The 20,831-nt window shown below is 61.6% G+C and overlaps 3 protein-coding genes across 25 annotated transcripts in view; 1 reads left to right on the forward strand and 2 right to left on the reverse strand.

The window, feature by feature from the left end:
* Positions 1-6,940: 6,940 nt before the first annotated feature.
* LOC103054366 (chymotrypsin-like elastase family member 3B) lies at positions 6,941-9,859 on the reverse strand. The gene is made up of 8 exons (XM_025173152.1): positions 9,751-9,859; positions 9,498-9,583; positions 9,089-9,186; positions 8,470-8,604; positions 8,237-8,373; positions 8,015-8,157; positions 7,122-7,274; positions 6,941-7,013 (listed from the first exon to the last, which is right to left on the reverse strand). The coding sequence occupies exons 1-8, from the start codon at positions 9,788-9,790 to the stop codon at positions 6,996-6,998; spliced, it is 810 nt and encodes a 269-aa protein (XP_025028920.1). The 5' UTR covers positions 9,791-9,859; the 3' UTR covers positions 6,941-6,995.
* A 2,776-nt stretch (positions 9,860-12,635) lies between these two features.
* LOC112541873 (proproteinase E-like) lies at positions 12,636-15,352 on the reverse strand. Its single transcript, XM_088136908.1, has 8 exons — positions 15,243-15,352; positions 14,706-14,797; positions 14,422-14,519; positions 14,072-14,206; positions 13,821-13,957; positions 13,586-13,728; positions 13,041-13,193; positions 12,636-12,729 (listed from the first exon to the last, which is right to left on the reverse strand). Exons 1-8 carry the CDS (start codon positions 15,280-15,282, stop codon positions 12,706-12,708), a joined length of 822 nt encoding a protein of 273 aa, XP_087993034.1. The 5' UTR covers positions 15,283-15,352; the 3' UTR covers positions 12,636-12,705.
* A 3,419-nt stretch (positions 15,353-18,771) lies between these two features.
* The window catches only part of HSPG2 (heparan sulfate proteoglycan 2), a 63,950-nt gene continuing 61,890 nt past the window's right edge, over positions 18,772-20,831 (forward strand). For 9 of the 23 annotated variants that reach the window (XM_088136884.1, XM_088136886.1, XM_088136888.1 and 6 more), the window contains exon 1: positions 18,772-19,100. In XM_088136884.1, coding sequence (XP_087993010.1) covers positions 18,858-19,100 — 243 coding nt within the window. In that variant the 5' untranslated portion in view covers positions 18,772-18,857. The remainder of the gene's footprint in view (positions 19,101-20,831) is intronic. The other 14 variants (XM_088136890.1, XM_088136893.1, XM_088136904.1 and 11 more) reach the window with 3 other exon arrangements.

Consider the following 20,831-nt stretch of genomic DNA (forward strand, 5'->3'; position numbering starts at 1 on the left):
TTAAGAGGTCATTTTTGCTAAGGACAGATTTTTACCTGTCGCTCGTGGTCTTGATGCCATGGCGTGGGTTGATGGTGGCGGGAAGCACCTTGGACGAGGCTCTGCCGGTCTTCAGAACCGCATTGCCTGGACCGCAACAGGGAGAGCCGCGGTCATTCGAAGTCATCCTCCCGTGCTCTGGGAATACCGTGCCCCGTTCCGAGCGCAGGGTGACGGGCCTTGCGGTCTAGGCCAGGTTGGGAGAAGACGCCTGCTCTGCCCTTCTGTAGGGTGGGCCAGGCCAGTGGAGAGCAGGACCATGGCCAGCTCCCTGGGCCAGTGGTGGAGGAGGTTGGCCAGCCCTTTGCAAGGGGCTCTCGGTCCACAGGGGCTGAAGTGGACGGCAGTGGAGTTGGCGGGAGAGAAATGCTGAGGCTTGGGGGTCGTGCCACGTTGCCAAGGCTGCAGCAACGCCTTCTGCCAGGGAGCCCGAGAGGGTTGATTCCGTCAGCCGGGGCTAGCAGTGGGTTCCGGGGCTGTGTGGAGAGAGCCTGCATCGGGGGCGCCTTCCTCTGGACCAGCTTCCTGGCTCTCGGCAGCCACTTTGGCCTCAGCTGGACTCTGTGGCTCCCTTGGAGGAGGCTGAGGGTGACCATGAGGTGGCGTGGGGAAGGCTGGGGCGACCTGTTTGCCTTGGGGCTTCTGGGACCGCTGCCCCAGGTCTGAATTTCCCTGCAGTTTGAGGGCTGTCTTCTTTTTTAGCCGTAATTCCAAGAACTGAGGGGAGTGATATTTCCCTGCAGGAGCCAGCCCACAACTTGAGGGTTGGGTGGGCGGGGGGCAGGGGGACAAAACAAAAAATAAAAAACCGGATGGGATCCGGTGAGGCTGCAGACATTGGCCGTAGGCCACGAAAGATCCTCTCTGAAGAAGGAGGCCAGAGCAGAACCTGCTTTCTCTCCGTTTCATCCTTCCAGAGCCAGTCAAAACTGAAATTCAGTAAACTGGAAAGTCTGCTTTTCAAAGTAACTTAAAAGCAGGGCATCTTTCCATTCAGGCTCGGCAAAGGTTGGAGCGGTGCCCAACCCAGAGAGGGCACTTTGCCACGGTCCAGCTCCAGGCCCACCCGCACGGAAGGGAAACAGCTGCTGCCAGAGAGAGGAGACGTAACCTGGTCCGCGAAGGGTTTTCCCTGCTCTATCGGTAGGACAAACTTCGGCCCTGATCTTCTTGCCCGCTGCAAAGGTCATGTTTGGAGAGCAGCGTCCGCCGGTTTAAGGGAAGCCCGGGACCCCCGCCTCCCCCTGCACCGCGTCTGAGCTATTTCTAGCCTTCTTCCCAAACTGCCTGGGTCCCCCAAAACACGACCTCTGCAAGCGGAGCAGAAGAAATAAAGGCACAGCTCAAGCAGGCAGAAATACATTTCCCGCTAAGCCAAAAGGTGGTTTGGTGGGCTTGGGCCTGGCGTGACGTGTGAACGCAGCCCGCTGGGGTCTGTCCAGGAATGACGGCGAAACCAAGCCAGGTTTAGCGCAAAGCATCACGGAGGTCGAAGCATCTTGCTAATTGGGCACAGGGCCCTGCCTTCAAAGTGACAAGGAAGCAGAAAGCGACAATCACCTTTTGCCGCCTTCCTTGGACTCCGCTGACCCTGGGGGGATATAGACTTAATATTTAACGCGTTTTATTCTGTGTGATGTCTGTCTGGGCAGAGGTACAGTGACCCCTGAGAAGCCATCATATCAAGGCCATAAAGCGGGAACACGGGGTCTAAGCCGTCTGACAGACACGTTCCAGCCCTTCTTGATATCCCCGGCCGTAAAAAAAGCTGCTATAAAACATGAGTAATCGTTGCGAAAAAGCCGTCTTTTACTACTGTGTGGTTCTCAGAAATGGGAGAGAGGTTTGCAGCCCTAAAATCATCGGCTGTACGCTCCTGACCTTGCCTTCGAGGCGGGAGTGGGGCACGGGGTTCTCCTTTGCCCTCCTTTTAGAGTCACAACAGACCTGCACAGAACAGCCGGTTCAGAGGCACGGGGGCTGTGCAGAAGGTCAGTGGTCACTCCCAGCGGTGTTCTGGGTAGCCTCCTACTTCTCTGGCTCACTCCGCTTCCCCAGACGCCTTGGGCTACAGCTCCTGGGGGCGGGCTGGGGTCATGGCCCTGCACCCTGGAGAGCAATGGGGCGGCTCTGGGTCACGCTTGAGTTTAGCGTCTTGGTGGCCCAAGGCCCGATCCAGCTACCCCTCGCCCTTCCTCATCCTCCCCGCAGAGTTTCCCCCTTTGACGCCTTTTCTGAGCATTGTTTTACCTCCTCGCCTGGAGCCCACCCAACAGGACAGAAACTTGGCCTTGATCACAATAACCCAATCAGCCACAGAAGACACAAAAGGGGGCCAGGTGAGTCTCCCTGGGAAAAGGGTTGCCGATGAGGGGCACAGCAGCCCAGGTGGCCTTCCCCGACCCCCCAAGTCCTGGTTCGTTGAAAGAAGCCTAGCGAGTGGGCTCAGGCCGCCGGGGACTCTGTTTACAAACCCCAGGGGCTGAGTCCACGCAGCCCACAGGGCAAGGGTGGGCAGAAAGGGCGGCCCAGGGCAGGGCGAAGAAGCTGCCGCCTTTGCTCTTGGGCACAGTGCCCTTTGGCCCCTCCGGGCCTTCGCAGGGAAGCAGGGCTGGGCCAAGCCAAGCTCCACCTTCGGGCACCTGCCTGGTGTCGAGTCACTTGCGCGGCCACCTCCCTGCCACCGAGGAGGAGCTGAGAACAGGCGGCTTCTCCGGACAAGAGATAGGTGGCCAAGCGTGTCACTCCCGCTGCTGCACTGGGGGGGCCTGTCATTTGGCCTGAGTCCCCGGGAGGTGATGGGACGCCAAAGGGGGTCTGTGGTCCAGCCCGTTCGTTTGCCTTTACGCTCTTCCAGCCTTCTTTGTCGTTGGCCAGAGAGGTTGCCCGGTGGCTGGGCACTGCTGGACTACAGCTCCCAGCAGCCTCCGATTCAGCCCCCCGCCCCTGGCTTAACCCTCTCCTGGGCGAAAGAGAAGCTGCCTGGCCTCCTTCCAAGAGCTGCCCTGGGGAACGCCGTGTCCAGGGTGTGAGGCAGCCTTTTAAAAAAGCGCCCGTTCTGGCAGGATGAGTGAGAGAGGCCGCTCAAAGGGCTTTCTGGACACCTAATTCCACAGGCACGCCACCCTCTCTGTTCCCAGGAATGCCGCCCGCCCACCCGCCCGGGGCTGTGTGCTCAGAGCTCGGCCGCTCTTGTGTTCAGGTCTCAGTGCCATCCCTTTCTCTTCCACCGAGCCTGGCAGGGGGCCCTGGAGCTCAGATGCCCTCCCAACCCTCTCCTGCTTGGGCCTTGGTGCCTGGGCCTCTGTGCTTGCTGCTAAGCGGGGAGGGGGCAGAAGGAGGCCTCTGAGCGACCCTCCTTGGCACGGTAGCTGGGCCCCCGGGTGGTGGAGGAAACGGCCAGGCCTCTTCTCAGCAGCAAAGGCGGGCTTAGCCAGCTGACCCAGAGAGAGGGAGTCCGCGGTGCCAGGTCGAGGGCTCAGACTGGCGGCCAGGTCCTTGGCCAGAGAGAGGGCTCAGGAGGGTGGAGCAGCTCAGGGCTGCAAACGGGAGCCCAAGATGCTGTGAGGAGGCGTCTGCAGGGCGGCTCTCCTGGGACCGCATCTGCCCTCCCGGCAGAAATGCCTCCCGGCTGCTCTCCGGGGAATCCAGAGCCAAGGCAGGGAGGATTAACCGTGGTTAGGGTGGGCGTGGTGCTATCCTGGCCTGTGTGCTTGCTATGGGGTGCGGCGCAGTCTGCGCACCCAGGAAACGGGCTGACTTGGGGGACCTGCTCAGGTGCATCATGCGAATAAAGGCTGGATCAAGCCCCTGCCGGACTCAGGCTTCAGCACCAGCCTTACTGGGTGGTGGCTGAGGACGATGGAACTTGTGCTCCATCCATCTGGGGCCGGGGAAGGCTGAAGTGTGCCAGCCTGTCCGTGTTTTGGGGGAACACACACGCACCCCATTCTCCAGTCGCTGAGTACCGTCCTGCTGTCTTTTGGGCAACAGTACAAAACTTTAAATAGACAAATATTTGCTCATTTAATGTTTGCTTGTTCTGCTGCTTTGGGGTAACGCTTTGGTTTACCTCCTGGTGGCACGCCTCCTTTTGTGTGTCCAGTTTCGTCTTGGCTCTGGAACACACACACAAACGCGCACACACAGCATTTGTACAGAGGATGGCGCTTTCTAAGGATTTTTGTCACACGTCCCCCTCCCCGGCCAGCCGAGGGGCAGGAATTGGGGGGCAGGCTGGGGCGGACCTCTTGGGGAGCCTGGCGTGGACCTCCCTGCTTTGACCCACGGGAGGCGGGCCCGGTAGCCTGTCCTGGCCCTGGCGTGCCTCGGCTGTTGCCACTGGTCCAGCCAGCCCTCGCTGGAACCGGTGGGCCTGCGGTGCCATTCCCTGCTGGAGCCCCCCCTGCCCCCCGCCCAGCCAGCAGCCTCGACCACTTTGCGCTGTCACTCAAAGTCCCCGGGCCGGGCGCCAAGCGTCTCCTCCAAGGCGAGGCCGGGTTCTGAGTTCACGGAGTTTGCCAGAGTCAAGGAGTGCGCGGCACGCGGCCTCGGGGACAAGCCGGCCTCGGCCGATGCCGACGCGCTCGTGCCGAAGGAACCCGGGACCTTCATTCGGCTGCAGGGGGCTGTTGGTTCAGGATGTTCCCAGCCTTGTTATATTACGCCTGCGGAGATAAACACGGGGCTTGCCAAAAACTCTTGGCTTCCAGTGGCTGTAGGGATCATGAAAGGAGGGCAGAGCGCATACCCGCTGCCTCTCCCCTCCGCTTCTGGTCAGTGGTCCTTCCTTCCCACTTTGGAGCCCCACGTGGTCAGCTGCACCCCATAATCTTTAGCCTGTCCAGGAGAGGTGGGCGTGTGTGTTTCAGTGGGGTGTCTGCCTGGAGCTATGAATAGTGTTATCTGGACAGAAGAGATCGACCTGCAGCCAACAGGCTTCTCTTCCCTACATGAGCTGCGGTTCCTCGCCCTGCCAGGCTTAGCGCAGGCCCGGTGGGCCCTGCCAGCTTCTTTTGAAAATCCCTGAGCCTTTGGGGCAGACAGGCAGGCAGGCAGGGGAGCAATGGGTGGCCAAGGTGGGCTCTAGGCGGGGAGGCTGAGAGACCAGCTGCTTCCCTAAGGCGCCCAAGAGAGCTCTTGGAGGGCAGACGGGCACGAAAACACTCCGCTCTTGAATAGAATAGGATGTGGGAGGAGAGGTGCAGGGCAGGTCCACGAGGCCCCCATCATCCTTCACCACTTGCTGGGGGCGACGGGATACAGGTGCAGACATTTGGAGGGCGCTTCTGACGATGCCCAGAAAAAACAAACAGCATTGAGGCCATCAGGCACCGTCAGAAAAGCTGTGAACCCCCCTTGAAGAGAGCTTTGACCCCCTGCTGAAGAACTGGGGTTTTAAGGGTAGCCTGCCCCTGACTAGGGAAGCCCCACCCAGGTTTCTTGAGAAGTGGCAGCCGTTGGAGGCCTCTTTGCTTCCTCCTCTTTGCACTGGCTGACTCTCCCCAGGCCCCCCCGCCTGACCATCTCTGCCTGCTGGGGCAGGGTATCCCCACAATAGGTGGAGGTCTGCGTTGCAGGCTGTACTGTTGGAATAGGTGTCAGCGTCAGGGCGTTGGCTTCCTGGCAGAGCGGGCACCGCTTTGAGGAAAAGCTTGGTGGCATTAGGGAGCCTGGCAGGCCTGTGCCAACTCCCAAGTGGCAAAAGATACGCTCCCAAGGAGCCATCTCACCCCCGTCTGCCCCTAGAGCACTGGTCACCCAGGCCATAAAAGGGGTCCCCCGCCCCCTCCCACCTCTTTGGAGCTTGCCCAGCCAGGACCCCTGAGAGGCTGGGGGGCCGGTCAGCTGGGCTTGACCAGGCAGCTCCGTCTTCAGGGAGGTCCCAGGGAGGTGGGTGTGAGTGTGCAAGAGAAGGCACGCTGGCATTAAGGCGGGTGGATGTGGTGAAAAATAAGAATTATGTTTCCTATGGCCTTAGGATGAGATTCAACCAGGTGTTTCTTCCACGTTTATTGGAGGCCTCGGAGAATGGTTGGCTGGCTGCCAACTTTGTTATGCTGGAGGTGTAAAATAACGGGGGGGGGGCTTCTCGTTCATTAATCAGATTTGGGGCAAAGGCAGGAAATGTGAATTATTGTCACCTCACGCGGGATGTAGGAAATAAGCATTTCAAGAAAAGAGCTTCCAGGGCCTGCCCAGAGCGCCTTTCTGCCGCTTAACCCAAGAATCAAGGAAATACTGGAGGAAACGGTGCGTGTCTGAGGAGTGGGCAGGCCCTGGATCTGATCAGTGGAGCGAGGCACCCAAAGTGTCCTGCCAGCTGCTGCCACCTGCCGGCAGAAGCCGTTCGGGGCCTCGGTATGGTCGTGTTCGGGGGGTGGCGAAGGAAACCAGACCCGGGGCAGGAGTGGAGTTGGGCTTGGCAGGGCAAGGAGAGGCTTGTGCCAACGCCTGCCAGAGACCCCCCCTTCCTCTTGGCCAGCTCCCTGCTTGGGGTCCAGCACCGGGCACTGGAGGAGGACCTGCCAGGGGCTCGGCCAGAGCAGTGGAAGAGCGGTGCCCGCATTCAGCCTAAGCATGGCCGGCTTTAACCCTGTCAGTTCTTTATGGGCTCCGTGAGGGGTGTGGGGTGAGTTTGTGCTCATTGCATGGCCGAAAGCCAGGAAAGGGGTTCCTTCAGGGCCCGGTGGCGCACGTCCCCTGCACCCCGTTTGCATCCCCAGGAGACTTCCGGGAGCAGATAGGGACACCTGGAGAGGTTTAGCCAAAGCTCTTCTTTGGGGTTGGCTGTTTGCCCCATTCCTCCTAAACCCCATAGAGAGTGCCACGTTGTGCCTGGGTGAGCCCTCCCTTCTCTGCCCCACAGTCGGGAAACAGGAAGCCCAAACACAGGACCAGATGGCATTTCCACAACGGCTTTATTCTGGCACTGGGAGGTCAGCCCGTTCTCTTCCTCACTGCCCCCTGAGCGTCTGAAAGAAAAGGAGAAGGACAATCTTAGGGACGGGACGGGACGGGGCATACACACACACACACACACACACACACACACACCGGGGCAGGCGGAGGAGGCCGCTCACCTGCAGAATCCAGCTGTCGAAAGCAGAGACCCGCGTGAAGACGGTGGGTTTCTTCAAGGCGTTGCAGCCCAAGGCGGAAACGAAGCTGGCGATCCCATGGACGTACCACTGGCCGTCTTTGTCCTGGCAGTTGAGGGGGCCGCCGGAGTCACCCTGCCCAGGCAAAGAGAACCTCAGGCCCGGCTCTTTCAAACGGCACGACCCTCCTCCCGGGCTTGGCACAAGCAACACCACCCGCTTTGTTTTTCCGATTCCTACCCTGCCTTGCTCCACTGATGATAAGAAGGGCTCAAGGCAGTTGAACAGGACAAGGAGAGAAGAGCTGAACTGCAGCTAAAGCTAACAGCCCGGGTACTCAAAGGGGCCTCGAAGGAGACCCCCCCCTTTGCCAGCTGGGACGGCCCGAGGTGTGCACGGGTGGGCCAGATGCCCTATCTTTGAAGGGGCAGGAGAAAACTCTGCCCTCCGTGCCTTGCCCCCGGAGTTTCAGAGCGCAAGGCTGCGGTACCAAGCAAGTTAATGGAAATAATAATAATTAAGAGTTGGCCCAAGGACCGTCCGCTCTGCTGTACTGGACCATTGACGTTGGTACTGACCATTGACCTTTGCGGGGCCGGTGCTTCCCATCAGCCGCTAGAGGGCAGCGTTCGCCACCCTTCCCGCTTGGAAGAATATTCCTTCCTAAACGCTTCTGCAGTTTTAAATTCAGTTTTTGCTGTTGGTGTTGGCTTGCCAGAGCACCAAGGCAGAGTACCCTTAATATTCTCCATATGCTAATAACGTTAACAACACTGGGATACGTGCCCTACTGTGCTGCTCTGGCAAGAGCTCTTATGGGTATGACCGATAAGGGGCCGTGCCCAGCGGCGTGCCTCCTCCCAGGCCCCACTTACGTTGCAGCCGGATTGGATGTCTCCCCCAGCGCAAATCATGGTCTGCCGGACGACGCTTCCCCACCAGTCAGGCTGGCTGCAGTGCTCGTAGTCCACCACGGGCAGAAGGGCTTGCTGCAGCTTTGCGGGCAGAGGCCCCCCAGCTGCCGGAGAAAGCAGGGTCAGGCCTCCCTGCCAGGCCCGGCCGGAGCCCCCCACCCCCGCTGAGAGCACCCCACGTACTGGAAATGCGTCCCCAGCCGGTGATGTAGCAAGGGTATCCGTTGGGCAAGACAGACCCTGCCGTGGGGATGCAGCCCAGGCGGACTTTGTCGTTCAGCTGCGCCGGGTGGGAGAGTCTCAGCAGCGCGATGTCGTTGCTGGAGCAGAACAGGGAGACGGCTGCGGTGGGACGCTGGGGGCTTTCCTTCGCCCCCCCAGCACCCAGCACCCCCATGACGGACGCGTTTGCCTACCCGCAGGACACACAGCTGGGATTCCAGCGGGGATGCACAAAAATCTCTTCGGGATTCAGGGGGATGTGCTGCTCGGGCCCTTCCTCCACAGTGAGGTCGTAGTCCCCCAGCACCACCTTGTACGTGCGGGATCGTCTGCAAAAGAAAGCCCCCAGTGGCGTTCGTGCTGGGCAGAGGCCGCAGGATGGCGCTCAGGGGTCAGGAGCCCAGGTCCCCTGCGGACTCGAGGGGCCGGTGACCTCATTCTCCTCTTTCGTCACCAGCCTCAGCAAAGGGCCCAGGCGCTCTGGCCTTCAGTTTGTCGCAAAACTAAAGAGGGGGAAAGCAGGAAACCTTACCCTGAAAAAAGGGGGGAAGGTCTGTGCTGCACGAGCAGGAAAAGGAACCCAAGGTCAGAAAACGGATTTCTCCAATGGGGCGACCCAGGACTCTCCACGGATTTCCAAGGGCAGTGAAAGGAAGCCGAGAGAGCAGAGCCACGGGAGGAAGGAGGCGCCTGGCTCAGGCGATCACTCGGAGTGAAGTTGGCCCTTTGGGGCCCAAGGAGGAAAGGCTCCCCTTTGGGGAGAGGGCTGGGCTCCCCACGCGAAGCCCTTCCGGCCGCGCCCCGGACACTTACGAGATGCAGTGGGCAGCTGTTACGACCCAGTTGGGGGCAATGAGGGACCCTCCACAGGTGTGGCGGAAGACACCATTCTTCTCGTACTGGAGGGAGACCTGTGGGAGGCCAGGGGGAGATGCTGGGGGCCCCTCTGTGGAAAGAGGGGGCCTGTCGCCATGAAGCACGCCCGGTTCAGCCTGGCTCCGCTTTGCCTGCGCTGAGGGGCACCCACGGTCCGGCCAGGCTTTCTCAGCCCCACCGGGAAAAGCTGGGGCCGCAGCCCTCTGCCAGCCTGGTTGGGCTCAGCAGGCAGGGAGCCGGTTCTTTGCCTGTGATGGCCAAACCCAGACGGTCGGGGTGTTGGCGATCTGGTGCGCCATTCTGCCCCGGTGTGGTGCCTCTCCGTTTGACGAGCGGGCTGAGTTACCTGCCAAGGCCAGCTGTAAGGCGTGGCGTCTTCGCCGTTCACCACACGGCTGTGGGGAGAGTACGCTGGCTGCCCACACCCGGAGGCTGAGGAAGAGAACAGAGGGGTCCTGAGCCCTCTACCCCAGGGAGGGAGGCAGGGGACTTAGCCCTGCGAGGGGCAGAGGCCTTTCCTCCTGCAGGTGGGGACGGGCTCAGCCATCCTCAGCGGGAGGGCAGGGGCTGAGAGACTGGGGGGGGGGGCGCGTCTTTACCACCAGCCACCAACAGGACGGCGATCAGCAGGGTCAGCATCTTCTCTGGGCCGATTTCAGGGACTCCGAGCCTTAAATACCCTCGTGGCGGCCGCAGGGACCTTGGGGACAGGTGTGACTGTGCCCACGGCTCCGGCGGAGCCAGCCAAGGCTTGAGAATCTGGCCCCCTCCCCAGGACAGGCTGGGAAAAGAACAGCTGGTCCTCGTCCTCTCGTGCCGGCCCGGAAGCAGCCAAGGCCGAGTTAAGGGGCCTGAGTTGGCCTGGGAGACGTTCCTCCCCGTTGTTCCCTGTGAAAGTTGCTCCCTTGAAAGGGGCTGATCCCCACCGCTTTTTCGCTCCTCCAGAAAAAATGGGATTTCTGGGCTGGCCCTCAAGGGACCTCCTGGCAGCCCTGCTCCCTGCCCTCGGTGGCCAGATGTTTGCAGAACCAGCTGGGGTGCAAAACCACCCCCAGTTTTTCTCCTGCCTGGAATCAGCGTGTCCTGTGATTCAAGCCTGGCGGTCAGGAAATGAGTCTCTGTTTGTGGAAGTGGTGTGACTGTAGCCCATTACGGCTTATTGGGCAACCCCTGGCTTAACGCAGCGGTGTCATCTGGAAAGGGTGTGAACAACAGATGCGTGAAGCCCAAACGGTGTCGCTGCTGCCGTGCTGAGAAAGCTGGGAGCTGCGGGGCCCCTCTGGCTCCCGGCTCCCCGCTGGAGGAGATGCAGGAGAACGGAAGCCCCCTGCACGTGCGCCCAGAAGCAAGGTCTCCAAGTAGTCCTTCTGCGAGGGAAGGGAAGGCCCCATGGTCACAGGGGGCGAGGCAGGGGCTGTCCTCCTTTCCCTGTGCAGGAAACCCCTTTTCCTTGCGCGAGCCGGTTTCTGTGCACAGCTGACCGACAGCGCCCCGCTTTCACCCGGGGCTGTTCTGGCTGAGCCCCCCGCCGCGCTCAGAGGGAGTAGGTCCAAGGAATGTGCTTCGGAGTTGCTCTTCTGTTCCAAACAGGAGGAAAACAGACATCACCAGACTGAGGACTTGGAGTCCCAGAGTTTTTTCCACCCAGCCTGCCATCTACTCCTGGGCCTCAGCCGGGTCCCATCTGCAGGCAGCCTCCCCCCCACCCCCAAACGCCTGGCGGGCTGGGATGAGCGAGCGGAAGCCCACCAGGGGTACAGGACACCAGCCCAGGGCAGAGGGAAGACCCCCCACCCTGATGGGGGGGTGTCTGGCTACCTGCTTCGGCTTCTCCAGGAAGGGGCGTTTCTAAATAGCTCTGGAGGTTGCACAAAGCTTTGTGATAGTTGCATCCTTTACAAATATGCAGAAGTTCAAAATAAAGATGCACAGTGCTGGTCCCAGGGAATGTCTTTCCCCTCAAACGTAGAGGCTTTCGTAGAGAAGGCGGTTGGATGCACGATTAGTCTGGACGGACAGATGGGACCTCCCTGTGCAGCAGCAGTCCTCCCCCAGATGTCAGCCGAAAACCTACTGCCTTTGTCTCACGTTGGTGAGGGCCCTTGTGGAGCGTTTATCAGATGGCAAGGTTCACCATTCAGCAGTGGTGGCGAAATGCACAGCGTGCCCTGCCGTGCCAGCTGTGGCTGCGCCTTTGGCCAGTGGTAGGAACTCAGGGGCTGGTGGGCAAGGTCGTGGCTTTCATCCTGAGGCCCTTCCGTTTGCAACCTGCTTGGGGAAGGAGACATTTCTGGGCCCCAAACTGCACCCCTCCCATTGCACGGTGCCCGACTTCTCTGCTGTGGCCTCTGGAGGAAGGAGACCGAAGGCTTGCCGCCTGGGGAGTGGGGTGGGTGGGAAGAGGGGACACAGGGGGGGGGGCGTGGAAAACTCCCAGCACGTGCAAGTATTGGTGGACGTTTCCTGCAATACCTTTGGGCTGGACTAAACGACCTCTACTGGACTCCAACTCTGTTTTTGCCATTTTTGCACAAGTGTGTGTGTGTACGTATGTATTCCAGCAGAGAATAATCTAAAAAAGCAGTCCGTCCATGGGGGGAGAAATAGGCTACTTCAGATGTGAAAGGGCATCAGAGTCTTCCCTGCCTTGCCATGCATTGGGGGGGGGTTGCATGGGCTGTGGGTCTGGCGTGATGCAAGCCAGCCTCATGACACCCCCCCAGGTGGGGAGGGCACCCAGGTGGGGTGGCGCGAACCGAACCGCCGCCACCTTCCGCCCTTCTGAGCTCCCCACCACGCACGTTCCCTGCCGGACCACGACGGAGAAAGGTAAGAGGTGGGGGCGAGCTGCGTCTGCACCCATCTTCCCTGGCATCGTATTGATTTCCAGCTTTCTCACCCGCTGCTGGATTTATGGGTTTATTTATGGATTGCATTTCATGTCGGATTTATGGGAATTGCAGGGGACGAAACGGGGAAGATACGTTGGACGTGGGGGCAAAAGTGGTGTGAGGAAAAAAAAAGAATGCTTATGGGATCTGTGCAGAAATTACTCCCCAAGGGTCTTTGCGCGGGCATGTATTTTCATAGAAAAAGAGGGGCAGATGAGTTGTTATACGGCTGTCGGAAATCAGGCTTCTTGGGTTAGCTCTCTCTTGCCCCTAAATGCTTGCAGCTGACATCTGACACGGAGACCCTTCATATTATGACTCCTTTTATTACGGAAAGGGTGTAGCCGGCTAGCGTCGGCCTTTAACAAGCTAGTAAAGAGCTCCCCCTTTATTAAGGCCTTTTGTGGGCTTATGTACGCATCACGCTGGTTTAGCTTTGCACACCTTTGCACACCCGTGCAAACAGCCAGGGTCAGAGAGGCGAAGGAAGCAAAGAGGGGCAGCCTCGCGGCTGCACGGCAAGGCCCCCCGAATGGCAACGGAGAGGAGAGGATTCGAAGAAGGCGAAGATGAAGAAGAGGAGGACAACGGGCTGCAGCCAGGAAGACGTTTATTGTTTTTTACACGAGCAAAGCCCGATCTTGGAACGCCGCGAGTTTCTGCTTAAGGTGAATTGCTGGAAATGATCTGCAAGGCAAAACCAAAGTTCTGGGATTAGTGAGTGTGCAAGGGCACTTTGTGAGCGTGCAAAAGCGGTCTGGGCCTCTGACCCCCGAGACTCGGTTTGCAGGCCAAGGCTGCCTCGCCGACCGAGGCATTAACGGCAGCGGACCTGGCACGTGGAAAGAGGGGGCCCGCTGGGTCCCTCAGGGGCCATTCACGCTGCTTGAGAGGCGTGCCCGCTGCGGGTGAAGGGGCTGCCCCAGGGGCTCTGAGCAGGGCAGCGTCTGTGCCGGCGGCCTCTGCCCCTCCCCTCTGCGATGGGAGCCGGGCAGTACCTGCTCGATCCAGGGGATGAAGGCAGAGACACGGGTGAAGACGGTGGGCTTCTGCAAGGTGTCGCAGCCCCATCCGGAGACAAAGCTGGCGATCCCTTGGACGTACCACCGGCCATCAGCAGCTGGGCAACTGAGAGGGCCGCCGGAGTCACCCTGAAATACGGTTTATCCTCAGAAGCATGCTGATTTTTATTCCTAAGCTGCCTGGAAAGCTTGTTAGCGGCAGGACAAGGAGAGCCTCCACTTGCTCGTGTTCCTCAGCCATCTGCGCACCTGCTTCTCTACTGCTTTGTCCCCCGCTCAGGCACAGTAACCTCTGATGGATCTCGCCAGCAACTAAGCTCCTTCTCCGGACACGCAGCCCCAAAGCGGGAAGGGGCTTTGTGGTCCAGGCTGATGGGGGTGGAAGCGCCAGGGCTGCTAATCCCAGAAAGGCGTTTTCGCTCCCTTGGCCCCCTCCGCCTTCCCGCGGCTCCCCCTGCCCCTGACCTCAGCACTGCCTCCGAGCCCCCGGCCGTGCCCGGCCTCCTGGGGCCTCTACTCACATTGCAGCCGGCCTTGATGTCCCCGCCGGCACACACCATGCTCTCCTGGACGACGGACCCCCACCAGTCCGGCTGGGAGCAGTGCGCGTGGTCCACCACCGGCAGCATCGCCTGCTGCAGGATGTCAGGGATGGGCCCTCCGGCTGGAAGAGAAGGCCCCGGTGAGCGGGCTTCCCTCCGCCCCGCCGCCCCCCCGCTTCGTCCCCAGCCCCCCTTCCTCCCAGCCAGGACCTACTGTAGAGGCTGCCCCAGCCGCTGATGTAGCACGGATGATAGTTGGGGAGCAGTTCCCCTCGCGGGGGGAGGCACCCCAGCTGCACCCTGTCGTTGAGCACGGCCGGGCGGGAGAGTCTGATCAGGGCGATGTCGTCCCTGGAAGAGGAGACGGGTGTCGGGGAGGGGGGCTTTTCCTTCCCCGCCTCGGATCTCTTTTGCAGCCTCATTCCGCGCCTGCCCCACCTTTGGGGTGGGGGGGGCTCCACTCACCCGCAGGAGACGCAGTTCGGGTTCCAGCCGGGGTGCACGAAGATGTCCCAGGGGTTGATCAGGATGTGCTGCTCTGCGCCCTCCAGCCTGGTCAGGTCGTATTCACCCAGGACGACCTTGTAGCGAAGGTCTGAGCTGGAAGGGGGGCCGGGGTGAGGCGGGGGGATTGGGGCTGTTTCTGCGCTCCAGTAGGGAGGGGGCTGAAACCCGGGGGCTCCGTGGGGCGGGGCACCTCCCTCCCCCAGGATGAGCCGGGCTGAGTAGGCGGGGGACTCCTCTCCTCTCCCTGCCCTGCGCCCACTGCCCCACCCCAACCCAAGCCCCAGCGCAAGGGCCCCGGGGGCACTCACAAGATGCAGTGGCCTGCAGTCATCACCCAGCTGGGGTGGATGAGGCTCCCCCCGCAGGTGTGGTAGAACAGGCTGCCAGCCTGGTATTGCAGGGAAACCTGCCGGAGACACAGGGGTGGGCTGGTTTCACGTTTGCACCCCCACCAGACACGAGTGCGCGCACTTCCCTCTCCCCCTCCGGAACACGCTGTGTTGGCGGTTCACGATCTGTCGCCAGGATGGGTGATTTCGTCTTCACCCAGCTCTGCCCTTTCCAGTGGGGGGGACGAGGCTGCCCCATTTACCTGCCAGGGCCAGCTGTAAGGGATGGCGACTTCTCCATTGACCACCCTCCCTGTCCGGACGGGGGGATACGTGGGCTGTCCGCAGCCGTGGGCTGAGCAGGAGGGAAAATCACACCAAGTCAGGCGGAGTTGTCTTTCCAAGTCGGGCCTGTTTCTCCGGCCGCTAACTCTGCTATGTGTGTGTGTGTGTGTGTGTGTCTGTCTGCACACGCACACCCTTGATGAGGTACTAGTCAAACACGTACAAGAGGCTTGCCACAGTCAGTTAAAGGTCTGCGGGTGGCCAATCCCCAGCCCCTTGGCGGTTCCACGTCCTGGACAAACCCAGGAAACAGGCTAATTCAACCCCTGAAGATGTGCAAAGGCACCTGGTGTGTCTTCTGTCCCCCCCCTCCCCATGCCTGCTTTAGCTGAGAAGCCCCTCACGCCTCCAAGGACCGCCCGGGGCCAGGCCACCAAACTCCTGGGGCCCTCATTCTCTGGCATTTCCAGGAGTCCAACGAGGCCACAACCCGTGCCCCCTCCCCGCCCCTTTACCCTCGGCAGCCAGCAGGAAAGCGACCAGGAGTTTCCACATGCTGATGGCAGAGCGACCGTCTGGGGGAGAGGGCCTAGCTTCAGCCCCTTTTATGCCACCCGTCCGAGCCAGGGGACACGTCGCCACTTCCGGCGGCCCAAGGACGGAGTTTAGCCTTGGGTCCCCAGCTCCTCTCCCCCCGAGAAGCCGCAGCTGCTCGGAGGACAAGGGGGGTAGGGAGAGCCCTGTGGCACCCAGAAGGGACGCTGCCAATCAGCGCTGGCAATGCGAGGGCTTGTTGGGCTGACAGGACAAGGCAGTTTCCTTACTCAAGTTGGCCTTTATCTGGGGCCAGGGGGACTAGAACCTTATCTCAGCTTGGAGAAAGACCAGTTGCTCAGAGACGAGGCCCCCCACTTTGTGTGCAAAAGGACAAGGTTCGAGTCTTGGTGCCAGGAGCGATCCAGCCACCACTGACCAACCCTGTCCTGGTGTGGCAGGGCTGACATGCAACGAAGCCTCTTCCTCGGGGCATCAACCAAGCTGGGGCCCTCAGCACCCACCACCTCCCGCCAGGCTGTAAGATGCTCATCTCCAGAGGGAGTGAACGCACATTTGAAGGCGATACTGCCTCCGAGCATCAGCAGAGTGCCTCTCGGACACCCGAGACTTCTTGCGTCCGGGGCCGCGAAGAGGCGGAGCAGAAGGGATATCCTCTGGGCCGGCTGACCATCTTTCTTGGTGACACCTCTGGTTTTAGCAGCAAAGCTCCGAAGGCCCTCCGGTCTCTTTTTCATAGCCTTTCATGGTAATACGGGTGCCTGTTCCCGCCCCCCCCTTAATACACTCATTCAAAGCCTGGCCAGCTGATGAGGAAGGCAAAGCAGATTTCGGGAGATCCTTGGTGAGATAAGAAAGGGACGTGGCCAGCCAAGCCTGCCCCCCCAGGAAGGGGGCGGTCAGCCGGCCAAGTGCCCTTCACGCCACAAGGAAACCCAGCAGGGGCGTTTGCAGCTTCCAGCTTTCTGGCTGCTGTTTCGGGGGTTTTCCACCGGAAGTGCCGGATCCCAGGGACACAGCCCCGGGCTGGGGGCTCTGAGAACGTGCTGGGGGGGACCCGGGCGCTCCCTGCACGCCCTGAGCCCAAGGGGGAGACGTCGGGGACAGAATCAAGGGCCCAACGTCCTCCTGCAAGCACACCCTGCCCCTTCCCCAAAGGGCGCTCTTTCAACAGCCGACTCTGGCGGGGGAGGACCGCTGAGGATCTCCTGCTCCCGTGGGGCACTTGGAGCCCAGCCAGGGTGGCCCGGCAGCCCCCTGCCCGCTGCTTCCCCCAGCAGGTCCTGGGAGCCCAGCAGATGGGCAGGGTTAGGCTGAGAAATCATTAACCTGGAGCCAGGCGGGAAAGGTGACTCTTCGAGGACAGGGCCAAGCGAGGAGGGGAGGTGAAGAGGGAAGGGCGAGAGCAGGGGAGGGGGAAGCGGACGAGGTGAGCCAGCCCCTGGCCCGTCCTTGGGGCCCTGCCAGGCCAGACCAAGTTTGACATGGAGGTGGTCTTTCCCTGGCTTTGCAGACAGCGAGTGCCCGGGGCCGGAGAGTTTGGGGAATCCTCAACCCTGCCCTGCGCCCCTTCCATTCCCAGAAAGATCGGGGAGACCAGCCTCAGAAGGGGCTTCCAGGGAAAGCAGAGCAGGGCCCCTCCAAAAGGGTCAGGCCCCTCGCCTGAGCCAGAGGGCCAGGCCTCTGGGGCAGCAGCAGAAAGGGTGTGACGGGATTATGCGTTTGTGGCTCAGCTGGGAACACAACTGTGCCGTTGGCATGCTGGGTTTATGGCTCCGTGTCAGACGTGCCAAGCTTCCCTTGCCTTCCGTCGGGCGTGTCGAACAAGCCACCATGATGCAGAAGCCTAAATCCTGGATTCTAGCCCAGGGGGGCTGGACTGGCTGAGCCACAGTTAAACATAGCCCAAGGTGGTTTTGCCCCCCTGACAAATGTCAGAAATCCACATGGAGCCACTTTCCGAGATCTCCGTCAGCCAGGATCCGAGAAGAGAGCCCAAGGAACAAAGAGGTGGAACCAATCAAGCCGGCTTCAGGGCCTGGGATGTCCCTTGTGGATTGATTCAGCCATGGTGGGGTCCTTCCGGCTTCCAGGGCTGGGGGGGGGAAGCAACTCTCTTTGGGCCTCGTCCGGCTCCCTGCCCAGCTCCTGCGAGGAAGTCATGTATGTCTGGGTGAGGCTTCCAAGATGTTATTTCTCCCTGTCAATCTGTGCTCCAAGCTAGACTGCTCTTGAATGTGTAGGTTCCCTTTGTCAGAACCAGCCGGGGGGGCATCCTCTCCTCTGTCCATTTATCTGAGCCGTGATCCTGACTCCAAGAGAGGAAAGTGGTGTCGCTGACTCGGCCTGAAAGCCAGCCCTGTTTTTGGGCCCTCCGGCATCTGGGGTCCCTCTAATGCGGTTCTGATTGGAGTTGGGAAACCGAGAGTCTCGAGATGGCGCCTCCGTCTCCTCCTCCTGCCCAGTTCTCTCTCTTTGGCCGGTGCTTCTGTTCCGACAGCTGTTCTCGAAAGGGTGCGCGGGCCATGTCTGCAGGCGTGCAGCGGTGACTGGTGGCAGAGTTGGTTTCTGCATCTGGACCTGGATGTGGTACGGGGGCAGTTGCCTGGGCCTCTCCTGAGGGAGTATTAGGACCAGCTTTCCTTCAGAGGGTGCCAAGGGCGCAGAATCCGTGCACGGGGCAGCCCAGGGCATGCTGGGGGGTGTCGCGTCTCTTGGGAGGACTCTCAGCTGTCGGCCTGATCATCTTCAAAGGAGGGGGCAATTCCTCTGCAGCCTCCTTCTGAGCTGAAGCCCCCCCAGAACTCCGGGCACCAAACAGCGGGCACGACCGGAGGTGTTCATCACTGAGGCTTCGAACGCGAGTAAGGAAAAGGATCTGTTGCTCAAAATACTGCACCCGCTCAGAGAGCAGAGCGGAGCAGCGAAAGACGCAGAGGAACCACGCAACATCACACCGCCTGCAATGAACCCACAAGAAAGGTATACAAGATGATACAGGAGGGGGAAGAATTCACAGCCGCCAGCCATGGTGCTAAGTTACACTCCTAGAGCAGGGGCAGTCTATCTCAAGGACGTCTCAAGCGGTGGCCTTACAGTGCTGGCCCCTCTTGGAGGCCCAGCTCTGGGTCTTTGCTCTGACCCAGCTTTTCCGCTGAACAGCCCTCCTGAGGAGGAGGGGGAGGGGGGGACCTCGAGAAGAGACCGGCAGCAGCGGGCCGGGGTCGGGCTAAATGACCTCCAGGTTCCCTTCCGATGACTATTCTACAACGGCGCTTTGAGTGAGGAAGCCTGGCCGGGGGGGGTCAGCGCTCCGCGGGCAGGACTGCCTCCTCCGCGGTCCGTCCGGGGAGGGGGCTGCCCAGGCCCGCCCCGCCCCGCTCCCGCCCCTCTCGCCCGTCCGCCCGGCAATCCAGGCCAGCTTTGCCGGGGCGCCGACGGAGCCGCTGGGGTTGCGGGCGGGGCCGCCTGGCGGGGCGGGGAGTCCCGGGAAAAAAGTTTTGCTGGGACTGGCGCGGGCTCGCCCTTTCGCCGCGCGGAGCAGCGGGCGCCCGAGCGAGGCAGGAAGGCGGCCGATGCGCGAGCGGCGAGCCGGGGCGGCGTCAAGGTCCGGGAGGCGAAGGCGCGCCGAGGCGCAGGAGCCCAGCCGAGCCGCGCCGCTTGCGAGACCCGCTGCCCGCCCCCCATTCCCCCCGTCTCGCCTCCCTCCGGCGATGGGAGCCGCGGGGGCTCGGGCGCTCCGCCGCGGCTGTGCCGGGACCGCGCGCCCCCGCTGCTGGGCGCTGATCGCGGCCGTCTCCGCCGCCGTGTTTCTGAGCGTAAGTGGGGCAGGGCTGTGGCGCGGAGGGCGCCCGGGGCTTGCGCGCTGGGCGGGTCGGGCGCCGCCGGGCGTCTAAGTTTGAACGCGGCGGCGGCGGCGGCGGCGGCGGCGGCGTCTATTCGTGGCGCGGCGCCGGGCACTGGGCTGCCCGCCCGGACTTGGCTCAGCCCAGGCCCGGCCTCGCCACGTCTCGCGGGGCCGGAGTCCGGGACGCGGCGCGCTGGCCAGAGGTGCCTCCTTCTGCTCGCCGGCCGGCCGGGCGGCCGGGCTGCTTTGCGCGGGACTCCCGGCGCATCCGGCCGGGGCAAATCGCTGCCCTGCAGGGCGAGAAGGGCGCGCCGGGGGAAAGCCGAGCAGCTGCCGGCGCAGCCCGCGGGGCGAGGCGAGGCGCTCCGCCTTTCCCGCTTCCGGAGGCTCCTGCGCAGCCACACGGCGGGACTTGGCGCGGCGGGCGCTGCCGCAGGGCGCGATTTCCTCCGGGAGAGTCGGTCTGCGCCCGGCCCGAGAGGCTCGCGGCTCTTCGCGCTCTCCTTGGGGACTGGCGGGCAGCCCCTCGCCTTGCCGGGCCAGGCGCCGTTGCTCTCCCTCTTCTGCTCGAGCGACGAGGCTGCCCGCCGGTCTCTGCTCCAAGGTGGGCAGCCTCCTCCCGCCCACACAGGCGGCTCTCCGGCCCTGCCCGCTCCTCGCCCGGGCCTCGAACAATGGGCGCCCTTGTGCCTGACTTTTGGCCGGGGGGGGTGCTCCTACGGCCTCCCTGTCCCTCCCGGGCCGGGCAGTCTTGCTTCGAGGGCGCATTCCTGGCGGGCAGCCGCCTGCCTGGCTGCACCCTTGTGGACAGCCTGGCTGGAGCAGGCAGGGGCTGCGGGCCTGGCTCCGGTTGGCATGGAAGGAGCTCTGGGCACTCCCGTGCAAGTGGCAAGGACTGGCCCCCATTTGCCAAGCAGATGTCAGGGCGCTAGGTTCTCGTGCCCAGCCTGCTCCCCCGGCACAGCCTGGCTTGGCCTTGTTCTCCAGCTGGTCCATGCAGCCTCCTCTTCCGGGCATCCAGTGCTCGGGAGGGAAGGATGGCAGTGAAAGATGGCACGAACAGCCGCAGACACCACACACCGCCCGCCCCAGGGCATAGCGTAATGCCAGGAAAAGCTTGCTGGGAGGCTGTCGGTGGCTTCCCTGGGCAGGAGAATAGGGCATTCACTCAACAGGTTAAGCTGGGTTAGGTTCAACCCAGTGGTCCAGCCTGTTGTGGGTTAGCGTACCATCTCAGCCCAGTCCGTGGGGTCAGCTTCGATGCAGCGTGTTGTGCTGATCCAGAAGATGGGTTAATCCAGAAAAGGGGTTAAACGGGTGGAGGGAACCCTTTTCTGGATCGGCGGGTTGAGTTTGGATTTGATTCACCTTCTTAAAGCCCAGTTTGCAGGCCACGCGTGTGTTTTGCCTTTAACTGCTCTAGAAAGGTTTTTCTCTTATGGTCAGCGCGCCCACTTTGATTATTTTACGGCACTAGTACAAAAAGGAGTCTGGTTTCTGGCCTACCACACCTTTGGGGAATTCCTGACCACTCGGGGTATTTGAGCCACACGCCCGTAGGAAGGAAAACAGGCACCTGTCTGTGACTTGGCTGCCTCCCGGTCCTCTGCCTGGCCACGTGCCGTGGCACTCCAAGGCGTCCAGGCGAGGTGTTTGCTACCAATGTCTTGTCCTTATTATCGTCCACACAACGTTTCTGTGT

Source organism: Python bivittatus, unplaced genomic scaffold (genome assembly GCF_059951505.1).
Source record: "Python bivittatus isolate LINGU-HERP-01145 unplaced genomic scaffold, Pbiv_v1 ctg000090_np1212, whole genome shotgun sequence".
Classification (NCBI taxonomy): Eukaryota; Metazoa; Chordata; class Lepidosauria; order Squamata; family Pythonidae; genus Python; species Python bivittatus.